We start from the raw sequence: 20,540 nt of genomic DNA, 5'->3' as shown, positions 1-20,540 counted from the left end.
TTTTGCACTTATTTGGAATTTCAAAGGTTGCAGTTCACACAAACAACATTAGCAAGAGGTTTTAAATTTTAAAACTCAAATGAAGACCTTAGTTATCTGTAATTATGCAGCTGCAATAAGTGACATGGAAATTAATCCAGAGGAATGGCTGCCATACTGTTCCATCTTTTCCTGGTCCTCACTTTTTGCCTCTTTTTAATGAAGATATTTATTGATTACTGATCATTGACATATGCCATTGAAGGTAAGAAGAAGGAAAAAAGGTAAAAAGAAGAAAGTAACAGAGTTAGAACACTGATAATATATATTTTTCAGACTTAAAGTTTCCTGCACTAAAGATACTGATTAAATTTTCAGGATTTTCTTTTTTAAATTATTTTTGAAAGCTTAAAAGCATTTCTAATTGCTTATAATTAAGCTTTTCTGCTAAAGATTGAAAGTTAAAGACAGCCATGAGCAAATGCAATTAAAAACCATCATCAGTTCGTCTCTTTCATTATAAACAAATGAGAGATTAGTATTATGTTTCACCAATCAAGTAACACCATAAAATGCTATGATTAGATAGATAGATGGACAGATGGATCAACCTTGCAGAATGATGGGGTCTACACATTATCACTGACCAGTGGAAAGTGTGACTTAACGGTGTTTTCAAGTACAAATGTTAATCTATGAAGAAAAGATAAAATGTGGACAAAAAAGAAGTCTTAGTCTTTCACAAAGTGATTAGGAAAAGTAGAGGTCTATTGGAAACATGAATAATTAGATAATTGAGACAGAAGTTATTTTCAGCACATCAAGGATCATTGACATTATGTAGATGTGGGAACGTGGATGACAAGCCATCTCATATCTAATTTAGGTAAATGTTAAAGCATTGCCTGACACTTGTCTGTGGGTCAGTGCCAGGAGAGTCAGAGGCAGGACTGGGATCAAGGTGTCCCTGATTCCCTTTTGGCACTTAATACATGACCCCATGAGTTTTCTAGATAAGTTATGGCATGGTGCAGGGGTAAAGAGCTCGGAGAAGGGATTAAGTCAAAGTAATTAGCTTTTGAGTGAGTTAGGTTCAGAAATTCTACTGTCATATGAGAGCTATGCCCATGTGAAGAACTCATTTCATATCTATGTCATTTTTTGTTTTAATATGTTTTTAATTTTGATCTTCTGGTGAAAGGGCCATGATCCCTTTAAAAGAAAGTAGTCTGTGTCAGAAGCCATACCCTAAAAATGTTGCTGGGGAGCCATAGTCATTACCGAGTGAGTAATGTGTAAATATATGTTATTTTCAAATCTGGAATGACAGTGATAGCAGCCAAAAGGCAACAGGCTAAAAAAGAAAGGTTAGCTGGAGAAAATATGCTTCTGATTGGGGAAAGGATAGTTAATGTAGGAAATATGTGATTTTCTTCTTTGTGCTCAGGGAACAAAAAAAGATTCAGTAACTGAGCATTCAGAGATGATTAGGAGCCCAAAGAAAAAGACCTCAACTTTTCCAGTTGTTATCAAAATGAAGCCATAGATAAGACAGCTCACAGCTGTGAAGGAAGGTAGTGGACAGAATCTTTATCTCCAAGTAAAACTATACTATAAATTTTAACAAGTCCCAAGGGTTTCGTCAAACAGAAGAGAGCGAGAAGGATTATTATGACTATCCCTTTAATTGTGGGGTATCAGTTTTTGATGGATGAGATAAGCTCTACAAAGTGCTTTTTTTTTTAATGCTAACCTGCCTGTCAGTCCAGATTCAGTGCCTCTGGTCAAGGTTAGTGTTGTGTGGGTGTCCTTATGAGATGGTACTTTCAGAAATAGATATTAGCCAGGAGTGAGGCAGAGTCGCCAGGGAATTAAGGGAGCATAAGTTGAACACCTATTTAAGTATTTACTATGTGCAAGTCACTGTGCTAGATGCTAGGGAAATAAAGATGAAATAAGATCACTCTTGCCTTCAAGGAGTTTACAGTCTGATGGGAGGTGGTTAAGCTTGAGAGGTGGTACTACAAATGTGTAAATAACTATAATACAAATTACAACAGGATTGTCAAGCAGCATTTATTTAGTGTCTACTGTGTTCCAAGTGCCAACATGGTGGTACAGTAAATGGTCTGCTGGGCCTGAAGTGAGGAAGACTCATCTTCCTGAGTTCAAATGTGGCCTGAGACACTTATTAGCTGTGTGGCCCTGAGCAAGTTACTTAACCGTGTTTGCCTCAGTTTCCTCATCTGTAAAATGAGCAGAAGAAGGAAATGGCAAACAACTCCAGTATCTTTACCAAGAGAACCCCAGATAGGGTCATGAAAAGTCAGACCTAACTGAGACAATTCAACAGCAATGTTTCAGATACTCTGCTAAAAGCTGAAAAACAAAAAGAAAAGTGAAACAGTTCACACTGTCAAAGAAGATACATCCTAACAGGATAAGTCAGGTCAAATCTGCCACCATTTATTTAGTGCTTGCTGCATGCCAGGATCTGTGTTAATCCCTGGGAATAAAAAAGCAAAAACAGTGCTTGCCATCAAGGAACTCAGATTCTAATGGGAGAGACAATGTGCAAAGAACTCTGAACATATACATTTTATGTAAATATCTGTATAGCAGATATACATACATACAAATACATATATAGTAAATTGGAGGTAATCTCAGAGGGAAGGTGCTAACATTGGGGTTGGGGGGAGGGATGCACATTTGCATAGTATGACACATTTGAACTGAGACTTGAAGGAAGCCAGGGAAGCCAGGAGGTGGAGAAAAAAGAGAATTCCGAGCATGGAAAACAGCCATTGAAAAGGCAAAGAGTCAGGAGATGAACTCATGTTGAAGCAGCAGCAAAGAGGCCAGTATAGCTGAATTGTAGAGTCTGTGGAGAGAGTAAGGTATGAAAGGGTTAGAAATATGGGAAGGGGCCAGGTCATTAAGGGCTTTAAAAGCCAAACAGGATTTTATATTTGATTCCAAAGTTAACAAGAAGCCATTGGAGTTTATTAGTAGGGAGATGATATGGTAAGATCTGAACTTTAGGAAGACCTTTTTTTTGCCAATGAATGGGGGATGGACAAGATTGGGGAGAAAATTGAGGCAGGGAGACTAACCAGAAGGCTACTTTCTAAGACTATAAATTATTCACTGACAAACTGTTAATTTGCATTCTGTGGAAGGAGTTTGCATACCTGAAGATCCCTACATTGATGAAATCACAAGCCCCGGCCAAAAAAAAAATGATAGCCTTCACCAATGTGGCAACTGTGTCAGAGGAAGAAAAATAAGGAACATATCTGAGAGATGTTGGGATGGGAGAATCAACAGGACACAGTAACAGATTGGACGTAAGGGTTAAGAGAGAATGAGGTGTAGAGGATAACCCTAGGTTATAAGCCTGGGCCATTAGCAAAATGGTGGTGCCATCAACAAATAAGAGTATTAGATAGAGGAACGGTTTGGTGGGGAGGGGAAGCAAGCTAATGATTTCAGTTTTGGACTTATTCTTCCAAACATCAGTTAGACTAAGCTTTAGTCAACAGTTGAAAATAAATGAAAAATCTGTTTTTATATACATATATATGTACATATATATGTGTATATATATATATATGTTTGTATTCTATTAAACTTTAAATTATGTGCCCTGCTTAAATATTATACTCTTTAAAATTTCTGCATAATTTAGGTAAAAGGAAGAACTAACTTGTTCATCTCAGGTTCACTAAAGGGAACCATAATTTGTTCAGACATGACCAAAACTCAGGTGCAACTCTAGACCTGGTAGCAGCTTACCTGAATTGCAAAAATGGTACTGAAAAAATATCAATCACCTCCCTAATGCCATTCTTATAAAACCAAACCTGTAAAATAGTGACATCACAACCAAGATGACCGTATTCAGGGAAATCATTGAGTGATAAGGGCATGGTAGTATATGTTGAAACCCAAAGTGGTAGATAAATAACCCTCCCAAAAAATCTCTTTGAACAATTAAATATCATATCAGGTAAGCTACCTAAATTAGACTTTTCATAAATCCTTTTATTCTTTTGTTGAGTTGTTCATTATTGTTACAGGTATGTCCAACTCTGTGACCCCATTTGGGATTTTCTTGGCAAAAATACTGGAGTGGTGAGGCAAACAGGGTTAAGTGACTTTTCCAGGGTCACATAGCTAGTAAGTGTCTGAGGCCACATTTGAACTCAGTTCTTTCATCTCCAGGCCCTGTGCTCTATCAATTGTGCTTCCTAACTACCACTGAGTTGTTCAGACATCCATAAATATTAAAAATAAGCTGCAAAAAATGTTAAAGATTTCATTGATCTTTTATTTTATATGGGTTTCATTTTCAAAGTATTAATTTAAGAAGAAAAAAGGTTTCATGAACCTATGTAACATGCAAAAGCTTAAAAAAAATTTTTTTTTTCTTAAAACAACTCTAAAATGATAATGCCACAAATGTTACTTCCATCCTTTGGCACTCTCTATTATTCATTATAGTGACCTTTGCTCTTTCTCTTTCATATTTGCCTTTTGATCCCTCATGATTCTTTCTCCTTGTTTAACATCCATTATGCCAACTCTTTGATCCCTTAATAAACATAACCCATTCTTTGGAGTTTCAAGGTCCAGTGAAAGTAAAACTCTGTCATTTGTACCTTAAGCACTTCCTAGTTTTCCTTTGGCTGTCTCCTATGATCCTGCCAGATCTGACCTTCCCTTTGTTTCCTCATTATCTGTCAGTTTCCACAAATATGTTTGGCTCCCAAAGCCCTTGTGTAAGCCTGGCGGCTGTGGTCTAGAACAGAGTGCTGAAGCTAACTAACCCCTGAGGTGCAGTATGAAGAGAGGGCAACAGTGCAGGGTTACCCCAGGGGCAGGGTGGATCTCTTTACTTGATCATACTCAAAGCTCCAGTTTTCATCAGGTGAAGGGTCATACTTTTGAATCCTAGAATTATGAAAAACAAATGAAGTGCTTTCTAACTGTGCAGACAGCAAGTTCTTGTCCCTCCCTAGTGAGTCCCAGTCCCCATTAGAGGCCTCCTACATTCCTTTGCCCCAAATCTCTTTAAGTGGAAATTACTTTTGACTACATTGAGCACCTATCTAGCCCTTCTCTTTAGTGGGGGAAAAGGTAATCAGGTAAGATGCAAAACTTTTAAATGATTGATTATATCATGATTTTAAAAATCACCAGAAACCCCCTTTTGAAGTAGTCAGCTATATACAATCACTTCACAAAACTTGTGATGTCTATATGTATGTATGCTGTAAGTTTTATTCACATAAGTACTCTCACAATTCACTTTAAGCAGTATGTAAAATAATTTTCTTGTACTTGGAATATCATTTGTGTTAAATAATACTAAAGGCAAAGGTGTTCCCAGGACCCATCTTTACTTTGAGCTAAACTTAAGGGAGAATATATTGCATCACATGTAATTTTTACTAATAATTGTCAAGGACACCATAACTACCTTTGTCATACTTTTTTCCTATCTATAACCTATTGATAATATTGATGTATTCATTCATGAAACCAAGAAAAGCGGGGCTAGGTCTAATTTCAAACATAGAAGGACCAGCAACTGTATCATATATATTTAAAATTCCCTGAATATACCTTTAGTATGGTTAGGATCCATAAGCATGCTCAAGCAGTCCCAAATACAGCCTAAGCGAATGACAGTTGCAATTATCTTCTGGCAAGATTGTGAACTGAAAAAAGGTGAATAGGAAAGGATTAGAGGTAACTCTTTACATTTAAAGATAATTAGCAATATTTTAACAAGTACTGTAGGTGTATTGTTTTTTCTGAGAGCTCGCCCTATTATTAAAAATAAAAGCACACTTTTTTTACCTTAGTGTCAATGGTAAGAACTGGGGGAATAAGGGATTCATTTTATTGAATTTTTTTTTGGTTGAACATAGTGTAACAACAAAGCACCTCAACTTCACTTTGGATTAGAATTTTTTTTCATCAAACTGGTCATATCTCATTACAATAAACTCTGAGTCTATTGTGATGATCTTGGTGTTCTAGAATGTTGTAACTGTATTTTAAGATAAGTTGCTAGTCATCAGGAGTTTGAGGTTTTTATTCTAATTTTATCTGAACTGTATTATTTTCAGTTTTGATGGCATTATTGATATACTTTAAACCTCTTTTATGTGGAATTGTAAGTAAACTGGTAAAAGCATATAATTTGTTGAGTAATAATGATGTTGATAAAATATAATTAAAGAGGAAGTTTAAATGTAGATGAGTCTTCATGAAATTTTTCTCTTATGTAGGTCTAGAAGAAATTGCGAAAGAGAAAGAAAAATTGAAAAAAGCTGAAATTATACAAATCAAAGAAGAAATGTTTGAGACTTCTGATGATACATTGCACTGTTTAAATACAAGCCATTGTGAGCAAAAAGAAGATCTTAAGGAAAAAGACAACACTAATCTATTTCTCCAAAAACCTAGTTCTTTCTCTAAATTAAGCAAATTGTTAGAAGTAGCTAAAATGCCTCCCGAGTCAGATATTATGAACCCCAAACCAAATGGTGGTGCAGCCAATGGATGCACATTATCTTACCAAAATGGTGCAAAAAATTCCCTCTGCAGCCTTCAACCAGCAGTATCACAAAGCAACAAGGAAAAGGCAGATTCTAACCTATTTAATCCAGTCTCAAGTGGTCAGGGGAAGTTTTATAGCCCTCCATTAATCGCCAATGACCAACTGTTAAAAACCCTGACAGAAAAGAATAGACAGTGGTTCAGCCTTTTACCCAGAACACCCTGTGATGACACTTCCCTTACCCATGCAGACGGATCTGCTGCTGCTTCACTGGCTCCTCATTCTCAGCCTCCTTCTAAATCACCTTCACCTGTTCCATCACCCCTTCTTGGGTCTTCCTCTGCACAGAATACAATGGGCCTCAGTCCATTTGCTTTATCACCACTTCAGGTTAGTCCCAGTAGCAATAGCATTCTTATACTGTTTTGTTTTGTTTTTCACATTTTAACCCGTCTTCACTGCATTTTCAATTAAAACATACTTGGCCCAGTTTGAAAATTAAAAATAGAATTAAATGACACATTCCTAAAAATTGACTGGAAGTACATATAGATTCTAAAATCAGAACATATTCATACTCCCTAAACCTACTACTATATCTTCTTAAGTTATTGTATATAATTATTCCTAATAATTAAGTTTTAAAATTTTTGTATAAAAAGATGATGTTTGACTGACTGTCTTTAGCATTTTAAAATTTTTAAAATTTTATTGCTTGAAGTTGTATGTTTAAATGTATATATTGGTTATTATATAAATATGGCAAATCATTTTCAGAATTTAACAAATAATTTTGGATTTTATATAATTTCTACTGAAGTTTCTCAATGATTTTCCAATGTTTTTGGTGTTTATAGATGAAGAGTGGATTACCTATAATGGGACTTCAGTTTTGTGGATGGCCAACAGGAGTTCTCACTTCAAATGTTTCCTTTACATCTCCTTTACCTAGTCTGGGATCAGGGTTGGGATTGTCAGAAGGAAATGGTAATTCATTCTTGACCCCAAATGTTTCTTCATGTAAAAGTGAATCACCAGTGCCACAGAATGAAAAGGCATCTTCAGCTATCCCTGGAACGGTTGAAGTAGCAAAGCCAGTAGATTTTCCTAGTCCAAAACCCATTCCAGAAGGTAGGCACATTCAGATGGTTTTTGTCCAATAATTTTTATTTTTTTAAAAAATGTCTGTAGTATACCATGATGATCTAAATATATAAGATACCATAAAATACAGGCTACATACCTAAAGTGGGCTCTTCTTGAAAAGAAAAAAAATGGAAAGATGTTGAATAATAACATCACATTCTATCCAGATTTTGGGGGAAAAGGTTAAATGCAATCTGTATCTACCTCAGTATGGTAACTGGATCTCTGAATGGTTATATGTAGTTCGTAAGCCTTTTGATTTGAATTATGCTAGAATATCATTCAAAATGTTTGTAAAAGATTTACATACTTATTTTGACTTAGAAATGCAGTTTGGTTGGTGGAGAATTATTGACCCAGAGGACCTAAAAGCTTTGCTTAAAGTGCTACATCTCAGGGGGATAAGGGAAAAGGCATTGCAGAAGCAAATACAGAAACACTTGGATTATATTACTCAGGCCTGCATCAAAAATAAGGATGGTATGTAAATAAATCATTTTCATTACTTTGCTTAGGAAAATGTAATTCATTTAATTAAATGAAAAATCTACTGGAACATATCTTCATTCATTACTATAATACTAGTGTTAATGTTTACAGTAGCTTTGCTCAGGGAAACTACTAACATTATCATATTAGCATAGATTTTTTTGTAATTCTTAACAATTAGCTATAGTTTGTAGTTGAACATTCTTTAAATAATTTATATATAAAAAAGAGCAGTAATTCAAAGTTTAAGTTGGATATGGTGAAAGTAACTACTGGGGGAGGAATCCTGTATTTATACAATTCAAACAGTGTTCTTTTTTTAAAAAAAAATTTCATTTTTAAATATAGTCGCTATTATTGAAATAAATGAAAATGAAGAAAACCAAGTAACTCGAGATATTGTAGAGAACTGGTCGGTGGATGAACAAGCAATGGAGATGGACTTGACAATTCTTCAGCAGGTAGAAGATTTAGAAAGGAGAGTTGCATCAGCAAGTTTACAAGTGAAGGTAAAAGGGACTAAAAGCTATTTTAAAATATCATTCCAATAAAGATTTATATTGTGAATAAGTGCTAATTGTGAAAGAGTTAAAAGTAGAACTCCTTATAGTGGGTTTTGTTTTCTTTAAAAACAGCTGTGTTAAATTAGATTTAACACTGTGTAGTTAGGTTCTAGAGGACATTTTTTGGTACATTGTACATTCAAATCCGTGGTGAAACATATGGGTGGGAAGTGATTTTTGAAAGGGGTAGTTTCAGTAGAATGGTGCAAACCAAAGGCAGATTTCAAGGGATGGAGGGACAAGAGGAATTGGAGGAAGCATGTGGAGACAATTCTTTCTAGAAGTCTGTCAGTGAAGCAGAGGACGGAGGATCACATGAGGGAGTAAGAGTGACAAGGAAAGAAGTAGGTTTTGGTTTGGTTTTGTTTTAGAACAGAGAGGATCTGAGCATGTTTGTAATGGAGGGAAAGACATCATTAGAGACAGAGACTTCACTTCAGACTGTAGGAATGTGAAGTTTACTAGATCGTAAACACCTTATGTGCAGGGAGCTTGCTTTATTTATCTTTATATCTCCCTCAGTGCTTACATATGTTTTACATAGTAAGTTCTCAATAAAGGTTTTCTTAATAAATGAATGAATGAGTATTTCAGTTTAAATTGTGGCTTCTACCTTTGTGCAGCTATGATATTTAATCAAAATCAGTAATAGATACATAATAGACACGTAAGTTTTCCATAAAAAAGCTTAGTCCTTGAAGAACTTTATAGTTATAGTAATATAAACAGAACTTAACCTTTTCTTGAAGACTCAAAAGTTATTATTATGACTATTAAATTGAGGCATACCCAACATAAAGTTACCCAGAAAAGCATCATTTTGATATTGTTAATAAGTTATAAGCCAGTCATGCTTAAGTCAGGGTTCCCTTCTGTAACCTATTTCAGGCAATAAGTGGAGACAAGTGCATCTTAGCTCCAATGCCCAGCTTTAGTTTTTGTTTTTTACTTATGATGTTTGGTATCACAGAAATGGTAAGTACTTTATAAAAACAATTCCTCTGTGAGAGTCATGTCCTTCCTTATCCGTAGCAACCTCATTTGCACAAAAAGGTACCAAGTTAACTACTCTATCTAGCAACTTCAGGAACACAAATGTAAGAAGTATGGAGGAGATAAGACCAGCCTTTTAAGACTTTTCAATCAGCTTCTGAAAGATCAGACTTACTGGCCTGTTGTCTGCCCTACTCTTGCGCCAGTTTCTTGATGGAATGGGATGGACAGGGCTCCAGGTCTGACAAATAACACTCTTCTTTCCCCAGGCACACAAAGATTCAGTCTTTTTCTGATGTTCCATTCTTCTGGGGAAATGGATTGCATATTCCCAAAACACGAATACCAGTTGTGGGGTTTGTTTGTTGGTTTTTAAAATGCCCAAACTTTTCTAAGAGTTACTCTCTTTAGCTAGATTATAAATTAGAAGTTAACTATAAGCAGCAAACCTCAGGGGCCCTTGGAGAGTTTAAAATACTAGGTTTCCACATCTCAGAAATACAGAATCTCCAAGTTGAAAAGGACCTCAGATGCTATCTAAGCCAGGCCATAACTGGACAAAATTTTGACAAAATACTCAAGTAGCCATCTGTCCTTTCCCTGAAGATCTCTAGTGAGAGAAAAACCTAGTACCCACTAAGGCATTCAATTCTATTTCTGGATAGTTCTGATTGTTAGGAAGTTTTCCCTTGAATATACATCTTTGCTCCTTGTTCTGACTAATGAAATAAAGAACAGGTATGATTCCTGCTTACTTTAATGGCCCTTTAAATACATAACCATAGCTAGCTTCCATATATTCCCTAAATCTTCTCTTTGCCAGGCTAAAAGCTCTTCACTATCCTAGGCACACTCCTGTGAACACTCCAGGTTACCAATGTTGTTCCTAAAACATGGCACTGAGATCTGTACATGAGACTCTCCAGATATGGTATGGCCAAGCCAGATTACAAGAGGAGCAATAATTTCCCTAATCTTAAACACTATGCCTTATTTTAAACTTTAACAATGTGTAATCACACACACTTCTTCTAACCTCCAGTGTCAGAAAACCAATTTTAAACTCTTATTGTCTAGGAACGTGTTTTATAGTTTTGTAATATTGTTGGTATACAACTCATCTCCCATTACAAAATTCCTTCATTTGGTCATGTTGTCATCGAATCAAGTAATGATCCTAGGTGGGGGGTATGCGTATATTGTACTATTTGTTCTAAATACAATGAGAAATTTAGGGGCTAGCGAGGTGTCAATAGTTTTTTACCCCTATACTAACTAGCTGTAGACTGCTGATTGTTATTGAGGCAAACAGGGTTAAGTGACTTGCCCAGCGACAACTAATAAACGTCTGAGGCCAAATTTGAATGTGGGTCTTCCTGACTCCAGGCCCTACACTCTATCCACTGTGCCACCTAGATACCTAAACTGCTGATTGCCAGTTGTTATACCATCTTGTAGTTCAGAAGTAAGGAATGAAAGAATCCAATGATCTGTAACCTATTTGATCAGAAACCTCACACCTATACATCATAAATATATTCTTCAGGAAAAGAATTGGAAGGATCTTCATGTAGCAAGCATCAAATAGCATCCCAAAGAAATGAAATTGATTACGTTTTAACATATAGGAAGCGGCTTGTTACTGATATGGGCATCAAGCTTGAACCAGCTATCTGTATGCAGTCAAGTCTACTGACTTATTTGAGCAAAGATCAAAATGATTACAAAACTGGAGAAAAGAATAAAAATGAGAAGAAATATGACATATAATTAAAACAGTTATTAATACTAAAAATGGGAAAATAGAAAAAGTCTTCTTGTTTTCTTCTAATTCTCTTATCAAGTATGTACTCTTCTATGCATATGTAGTTTAGTAATTACTGTTTTCTCGTATCCTTTTTTTGTCATAATAATGTCCATATTTTTTAATTCACATGTCCATTTTTTAAATAGTTATTCTGTTTCATCCTTTATGCTCAGCCATCACTTCCTGTTACTCATTATCTCTCTTAAAAAGGTGGTTCCAGACACAATATTTTTGATATAAATTGATGTAAAAAGTTGGACTATTACTATATTTAGACTCACCTCCATTGATCTGAACACTACTGCTATTTATGTAGCAGTACTTATGAACTAGTGTATCATCAGCCGTGTATTATAATTGTCCCATACTTAATTTTGCTATGTATAAAACTTTCTAGTTTTTCTCACAAACTGCTATTAAGCTAAATTTTTTAATTCTGCAAATAATTTTTCAAAACTATCTGTAGGATTTTACATTTATTTTTATTATATTTAATGTTTTTAGACAGTTTTTATAGTATTGTTAAGGAATTTTTTAATCCTAATTGTCATGAAATATGTATAGTTCCCTTTCCAGCTTTCTGTCTTCTATTTGATAATCCTGCCTTTGGGTTTTCCTGGTTAGAAAGAAAAAAATGACTTGTTGGTAAACCCATACTGGCTTCTAGTGATCATTCCATTCTTTTTTATGTGTTTACCACATATTTAATAATCCATTCTAGATTTTTGTAATGTAAAAACAGAATTCTCTTACTCTTCTATACTAAGTGCATTGTTCATGTATCATCAAAATTTGTAACATCTAAAAGGGGTACAGTCCCTTATAGGAAAATGTTTGCCAACTCCATGTATCTACATGCTCTCTCTATACTTATTTTGAGATAAGTGGTTGAACTTTAAGTATTGTATCTAAAGATTGGCTGTTGGGGCTGAGAAGCAATTGGTACTAATGGAGGCTCCCTGAGCTTTGGATTTAGAAGACATAGATTTGAATACTGGTTTTATCACTGACTCCCTGAGTGACTTTGCTTAAGTCATTTAACCTCCCTGTATTTTATTTTTGTTGTCTATAAAATGTGGAATAATAACTATACTTATTCACAGGGATATTGTGAGGATGAACTTACGTAAGTTAGGTAAAGTTCTTTGCAAACTGTACAGCATGATAAATGTCAGCAATTAATTAGTATTTAAAGAGTTTAATCCCTTTCAATTTTTCAAAGGTTATACTGATGGTATGTCTAGTGAGCACAAGAGGTAAACAGAGTCTGACATTTCAAATTGTTAAATGTGTCCTAAGCTAATTCTCTTCTGCCTAACAAAGTGGATGATATCCAGAGATTCCAGAGGAGTTTTCGTTTTTATAATCCCATAAATTTAATCAGTATTTCCAACTAAAATCTTGTTTAATGCTTTATAGATTACTCTGATCACATTTTTAATACTTTTCAGAGTTGTAATGGATAGGTATTTCTTTTCACATGTTCCATTTTTGTTTTCTGGCTAGCACTAGGAAAGCACAAGGTAAAAGCTTATTAGTGATCATTAAGATTTGTTGTTGACAAAAACTCCAAGTAGTTGGTGCAGGAAATAAAATTTTTTTTCTTGATAATTTAGGGTTGGATGTGTCCAGAGCCTGCATCAGAAAGGGAAGACTTGGTATATTTTGAGCATAAGTCAGTTACTAAATTGTTCAAGGAGCATGATGGAGAGTATACTAGAGGAGAAGAAAGCAGTGCCAGCCCTCTAGAACGGAAGAGTGACAACCCTCTAGATATAGCTGTAACCAGGCTGGCTGATTTGGAGCGGAACATAGAGCGAAGGTATCTGAAGAGCCCCTTAAGTACCACCATTCAGATCAAACTGGATAATGTGGGCACAGTTACTGTCCCTGCTCCTGCACCATCCATTAGTGGTGATGGTGACGGGTAGGTTATTGAGATTAACTTGAAAAATTATTGTGCTTCTTTGCTAATTGGAGCCTATTTTCTATTGCCTGTTATCTATGTATCTTCTTGTATGTCTGTGATCCATATGGATCATGCTATTCTGCATGATGCTTTGTAAAGATATTTTTTGTTATGTTTGTTGATTATCCTGCAAAGTGATCTTACATTTACCTGGTTGTGACTAAGCTTTGAGGCACGTAGCCACAGTCTGTGCACTACATCAAATTTAGTTGCTTAAACCTTATACTTATTGGCTGTATACGTGTTTTTGTCATTGCTTGGCTTTCAGTGTGATGATGATTGTTTCACATTCAAAACCCAGTAAATATGGATATGACCTACTTAATTTCTCTATATTTCAATGCAGAATTGAAGAGGATATTGCTCCAGGGCTCAGGGTATGGAGAAGGGCATTATCAGAAGCTCGCAGTGCTGCACAGGTAGCTCTGTGCATTCAGCAGTTACAGAAATCAATAGCATGGGAAAAATCAATTATGAAAGTTGTAAGTGTTTTTACTTAAGAAATACTATAACTAATTTTACTTTGTCCCATTTCTTTCAATTTTCAGCTCTCTTAGCTTAATCATGAATGAATGAATGAATTATTGTTTAAATACTATTTGCTGTAGCACTTGAGAGTTTGGCATCTTTTGTAAAGCACTATCTGACGTATTCTCTCAAAGATTTATTTCTGATCTCACCAAGCCATATCTTTTTTTCTATTACAGAATGGTTGACATGTATGGTTTCCTCTTATTGTTTTAGAAAATATCGAACTATAACTGACATTTTCTTAAAGATTTTACATGGATAGTAGTTGTTGACTGGCATATTTTAGAGGTCCTTCCTCTTTTAGAGGAGATAGGGAAGATAAGATGTACATAATATATTCATACAGTCTAAAGATTTTCATTATCTCCAGCTCATTTCTACATCCTCTCTTGTTCTTCTGTATTTTTCTTTTTTTTCCCCACTGTCTGAAATAAAGTAGGCACTTTTAACTTCTGCCAAAAGTTAGATATTGCTCACCTTCAGGCTGCATTGAGTGTGCGTTAATCACAATATGCTCCTTTAATGCCTTCCTATCCACCAAGTCTTAGGGATTCCTTAGTCCAATCTTCATATTTCACCGATAAGGAAATAGAAAGGGGAAGCCATTTATCTGTCACACAGGTAGCAAGTAGCGAAACCCAGATCTTCCTGTAGGAAATTCAGCACTTTTTCCCATTGAACAATGAATTAGAATTTATCATTAGTTTTGAAGCATCCAGTCTCAGATATACTCACTAACTGTGTGATCCTGAGCAAATCACTTAACCTCTATTTGCCTCAGTTTCCTCATCTGTCAGATGGGGGTAATAATAGCACCTAGCTCACAAGATAGACAGGCAGGTACCTGCCCACCTAAGGAAGCTGGGTGGTATAGTAGAAAATGATGCATTTGGAGTCAGCCTGTTTTCAAGTACTGTGACCTCATCATCAAGTCACTTTTCAGGATCTTAGTTTCTTCAAGCAGAAGTCTGGCCATAAAATTTCCCCCAAATCTCTAGTGGCCCCCTGTTTTCTCTAGAATATGTTAAACTCTCAGCCTGCCATACACAGTCCCTCACAACCTGGCTCTAACCTACCTTACCCTCCCAGACTTATTTCACATTCCTCCACCGAACTGAATACTCTGTTTTCTAATAAAGGTGACCCAACTAGTTTATCCACAATCCTGACCTTGAACCTCCTGAATTTGTGCCTTTGCTCAAATTCTCTTCCTTCTACCTGCCAGAATCCACATCTTGCTTGAAGGTTTCATGTACAGGTTACTAACTCGAGTTACTATGTGAAACTGATCCTTATCCTTCTAGTTTGTGGATGTTCTCTGCTTCACTGGAGATTTGCTTCCCTGTATTTGCTTAACTGTTTATGTGTTGAGAGGTAGCATGGTGTAGTGTCAACTTTGAGGGATCTTTATAGTACATTTTTTAAACTTTTAAATACTTTTATTGCTTATTTGAAATCCCAATAACTTTACAATATTCCTAATACAGATTTAACATATTTGACACTTCATTTTCCATAATTTAATTTTTCAGAAACATTTGCTTGATGTATACTCCTGTTGCTTGTTATGAAGTTGTCTAGACAAGCATTTGGGAATTCTTTACCACTTTTATAGAGATATGTTATATTATTTCCTGTGGCAAATCCCTCACACAGGCTCTCCGTCTACATGTGCCAGAGGGATTTAGTATAGGAACTTAATATTTGTAGAGATACTATCTGGGCATATGACACTGAATAAGAGAAAATGTGATATTTTTCTATTTTTAGCATGAGGAAAGCCCTTAATGACCATTTAATTCAGTGTTGTAGTATGCTTTATTATTATTAATGTGAGATATAGACAGTATCTTCACCAATTTCCTTTAATCTACATTCATATATACATACATGTACACATACATGTATGTATATATACACGTACACATACATGTGTGTATACATATGTATATTATTTACAATGATTCCCCAAGAAAATGCAGAATGTTAATTTTACTATATGGTGCTATGTATTTTATTCTTTTTATAAATTGAAATACCAGTAAGGACTAGTTTTAGGCTGTTGAAACTATTGCTTCTAAACTAATGTTTCAAACTGTCATTTGAACCCATCAGAGAAAGCACTTAGCACAGTGCTTGGCACATAGTAGGGGGTTAGTAAATGTTTATGTTTAAGACAAGAATCTTCATCTGGGGACTCAGGAGATTTTATTGTATGACCTTGGAAAAGTCACCTAACCTCTGTAAACCTCCGTTTGGCATATGAAGGTGATCTCTGAGGTTTCTTCTGGGACTAATAAAAAAACAATGGCTAGCATTTATGTAGCACTTTAAGTTTTACCAAGTATTTTACAAATATTACTTATTTTATCCTCACAACAGCCTGAGGAGGTGTTATTATTATCCCTATTGGATAGACGAAAAAACTGAGGCAGAGATTATGTGACTCGCCCAGAGTCATACAGCTAAGCTGTGTGACTTGTAAGGCAGGATTTGAACTCAGGTTTTCCTGATTCCAAGTCCATCATCCTATCTACTTTGCTGCCTAGCACTAATAGTCTGAGTCCTTAAGTAGTAGCACCCAGTTTCCCTACAACTGTTCTCTTGCTGTTTCACCTATGTCACTTTTATCTCCCCAACTATATTGTAACATCGAGGGCAAGATCTAATCTCTTATCCTTGTTTTATATCGCACTCTCCTCTCCCTCCATCTTTACAGTGTTAGTCACCTTAGTTGATTGATTACTTCTAGCACCAGATTTACAGATAAAACTTAGTGTTAGAGTTGATTGCCATATACCCATAGATCTTAAATTTTATTAAACTGTTTTCTCTGTCATGGTCACCTGTCCTCAGTTGACAGGGATACCCAAAAGGGAGAATAATGTGATCCATGTTAATGGCCCCATTACTGAAAGGACCCACCCCTACCTCACTCCCATATTGTGATAACAGAAAAATAGTTCACCTCATTAAAATGTTGGGAACTCCTTCCCTGTTCTAGGGTGCACTCGCTTTCTAGTGTTTAAAAGAAATTTTAAACTTTAGAAGTAAATGATTTCAACCAAATGTTTATGTACATGCTAACATATAGTGACCATTTTCTAGTACAGATATCAAACTTGATTTTCACAAAATCGAAGACCCAATGTCTTTATCATCCTTCCCTAATATTACAATGTGTTTTAATTCTCTGTTATTGAAAACAGCACAAGTTTTCTTTATATGAATTATTTGAAATCTGTAAGCTTTGTTTTTTAGAAATTTACATTTAATATTCATGGTGGTGGTATAGATTTTTTTTACTCAATATCTCTATGATAGACTTTTTTTTAAAAATGTGACTCAAATGTAGACCATTACATTACATTACATTCTTGTTAAATCAATGTATTCCTGGCTATGGTAGAAGACATACCTACTACCAAAAGAATATTGAATCATTTTTCATCTGATCTAGGTAATACATATTAGTTTTACCACTTTTAGTGTGTACATGACATAATGCAATGGATCTGGGATATCACTGGTGTGGGTATTCCCTCCATCAGTGTAAATCACAGCTTTTCCATAGATTTTCATCCTGTACAATTCCTGTAAATATCTCCACAGGAAATACTTCATAAATCCTCCACAAGGCATCCACTCAACCTAGTTGAGACTTTCTTCTGGCTCTTTTAATATTTAGGATATTCCAGCAGCACTTGTGCTCTTATCATTCACTTTCACTACTGACTGGTCCATTTTCTTTTCTGATTGTGTCCCTGGTAATACTTTTTTAGTGTCATTTCTTGAACACAAATCTGTATCTTATTTTTACCACCACAAATCTTATTGATTCACAGCTGTTGAGAGAACATTGTATTTTTTAAAATGACCAGTTGAATGTGCTGCTTATTTCAAAATATAATTTAACCTAATCTTCTATTCTGAGTAAATTCTGGATCTAGCTTATTGTCTACTGTACAAATTCATGTTGCAATTTGGGCATTGTGTGTTTTTCTTTTCTTTGTTTTATTTCACTTACTTACTAAGCATTTGTAGTCTGTGTTTTTCATCCACTTTATTTTACCATTGTGGTTGGTTAGGCTGCTAGTATATTACACATTTAACAGATATTCATTGAGCAGAATACTCTATAGCAGCAGGTTTACTGACAGAATTCATAAGTTGTATTTGCATTTTAAAGATGTGAGTACTCTATGCATTATGTCGTGAAATGTTTCAAATTATCTTAAATTCTCTGAGATTTTACTCTTGTATTAAATAAATGGGAACATGTAAATTAACTTGGTAATGAGATTGCAAATGCTATTCTAAATTAGTATTAATTTTTATGTTAAAATGTTTTTATTCTTTTAAATATTGATTGCAAGATGTTATCTGTTATGTGAGCAAAAATGTGTAAGAATACATAGTCATATAATAAGTCATTCAAAAGAAGTTTTTTAATTATGCTTTCTCTCAAAAATACTTTAAAAGTATTGTATTTTTATATTGTCATTTTTCTTCTCTTGTGCTCATACTTTAATTTTAAGATTTGAACCTACTTATCACAGTTTCAGTATAAAGATATCAGAAATTCATGAATAGAGAAATAACATTTTAAGTTAGTCAAGGGGAAAGAAATCATGAACTATTTAATTCTGTGTTTTAACTTGTAGCCCCTTTCTCTTACTTTCAGTAAGAATCATGTTCATGATAATTTGCATAATTGTAGCAAACATTTGATTTGGTTCAATTTTCATATTCACCTTTTCATCAGTGTCTAAAATAGACACAAAATTAAAGAGAAATGTATTCTTTTAGGTAGAATAAAAATCTGGGAAAACCCTGAATCTTAATCCTATTTCTGACACAGGTTCCTCTTTAATTTATTTTAATGTTTAACAGTAACCTTAACCCTTACTTCCTTCACAGGGTATTATGAAGATCATTATAAGATGGCCAAAAGAGAAAAATCATCCTAAAAAATATCATGTATTAAAGCTATTCATTGCTTTATGTGCTCTAATGTCATGTTAATTATTCCATATGTTAATGTGTATATGCTTCAGAAGTGTTTGCGGGCATTCAGCCTTTAGCTTTGGTCTTTGCAATGTACATAAAATATGCATTTTACCCCTCCCGTAGATTTGCTCACCCTGTCATGTGGTCCATATCTGTGTAATGAGAGATACATAGATGTGTATGGCTATTGTATGTATGTTAGCAAGCGGAATGTTAATTATTAGTGCAAAATGTGAATTTTGGTACATTTAATTTCCCAAGAAGAAATTTTCAAGATAGTATTGATTTTAAATGATTTTTCATGTATTGTAGTACTGCCAGATTTGCCGAAAGGGAGATAATGAGGAACTGCTTCTTCTTTGTGATGGCTGTGACAAAGGCTGCCATACTTACTGCCATAGGCCCAAGATTACTACCATTCCAGATGGGGACTGGTTTTGTCCAGCTTGCATTGCTAAGGTAATCAAGTACACTGAAAGTTGTTTGTTGTTTGTTTTTTTTTACTTGTCATGTCAATTCAGATGTCCTCTGTTTCGGGCAATTAGTGAGTTTCCCTTACTACATAATGTTAGTACTGAGACATTCTGGCTGGTCCATATATACATCAGAAACTTCCATCAGCTTCCTTTAGTGCTGCAAATCTTGAAGTGCAATTACAAATAGCACTTTAATTTATAATATATTTATAATTTTATGTCATAAAATTATAAATATAAATATATTTACATTAATATAAATATTATAAATAAGTTGCAGAAGTCAAAATAGTAATAACAAAGTAACCTATCTATGCTCAGAGATACTTAAGGGATGAAGAAAACCAGTTACATTTAGTTTAAAATGTTTTCTCTATCATTTAAAAACTAGAGACACAAATGTAATATTGTGGATTGATAAAAATGCATTTTTAAAAAGTTCTGTGTACATCAATATAGACCATAGTCAAAACCCAATTATGACTTAATAGTAGGATGGAAAGATCACTGGTCTGCCAGTCAATATGTCTGAGCCCTAGCGCTATCACTGGCTTGCTGTTTCTGGCTCTCGTTTTTCTCATCTATAAAAATAAGAGCCTTAAATTAAATGATTTCTCTGTTCCTTTACAGCTCAGGGGAGGGGGCGGGGAAAGGAAGGGGGAGAAGAAATGCATGATTCTAAGTATTTAAGATTGCTTTTTTTTCCTATTTGATATTTCAGGTTTCAATTAAATACCTAAAACAGTTGTGCCTGATAAAATAATTTAGAAATATTCAAGATGCCCATATAGTAGGCATTTAATAAATGTTTATTAAGTTGGTAGTTCTTAGTTCACTGCATTTATGTATTTTATTATATATTTATACTTTTTTACATGTATATAAATATGTGGGGGTAACACTCTGTTAGAGGGTTGGGAAGTATGTGGGTGTGTGCTAGCTAGTGTAGTGCCTAGAGTGTTGGGCTTGGAGTCAGAAAGAACTGAGTTCAAATATGACCTTA

General features: G+C 34.8%; 1 protein-coding gene and 1 long non-coding RNA gene across 2 annotated transcripts in view; one reads left to right on the top strand and one right to left on the bottom strand.

Annotated features, from left to right (window-relative positions):
* BAZ2B (bromodomain adjacent to zinc finger domain 2B) overlaps positions 1 to 20,540 on the top strand; it is a 353,975-nt gene that overhangs the window by 321,517 nt on the left and 11,918 nt on the right. Inside the window, exons 29-35 of the mRNA XM_036743221.1 lie at positions 6,282 to 6,943; positions 7,411 to 7,684; positions 8,024 to 8,179; positions 8,537 to 8,697; positions 13,168 to 13,478; positions 13,867 to 14,002; positions 19,374 to 19,520. Coding sequence (XP_036599116.1) covers positions 6,282 to 6,943; positions 7,411 to 7,684; positions 8,024 to 8,179; positions 8,537 to 8,697; positions 13,168 to 13,478; positions 13,867 to 14,002; positions 19,374 to 19,520 — 1,847 coding nt within the window. The remainder of the gene's footprint in view (positions 1 to 6,281; positions 6,944 to 7,410; positions 7,685 to 8,023; positions 8,180 to 8,536; positions 8,698 to 13,167; positions 13,479 to 13,866; positions 14,003 to 19,373; positions 19,521 to 20,540) is intronic.
* LOC118835932 overlaps positions 5,617 to 20,540 on the bottom strand; it is a 38,805-nt gene continuing 23,881 nt past the window's right edge. The window contains exons 2-3 of the long non-coding RNA XR_005009538.1: positions 6,796 to 6,893; positions 5,617 to 5,705 (exon numbers count right to left, since the gene is read on the bottom strand). This is a non-coding gene — a long non-coding RNA (uncharacterized LOC118835932). The remainder of the gene's footprint in view (positions 5,706 to 6,795; positions 6,894 to 20,540) is intronic.

The sequence above is a fragment of the Trichosurus vulpecula genome, chromosome 2 (genome assembly GCF_011100635.1).
Source record: "Trichosurus vulpecula isolate mTriVul1 chromosome 2, mTriVul1.pri, whole genome shotgun sequence".
Taxonomy (NCBI): Eukaryota; Metazoa; Chordata; class Mammalia; order Diprotodontia; family Phalangeridae; genus Trichosurus; species Trichosurus vulpecula.
This window is presented reverse-complemented; position numbering and strand designations above follow the sequence as displayed.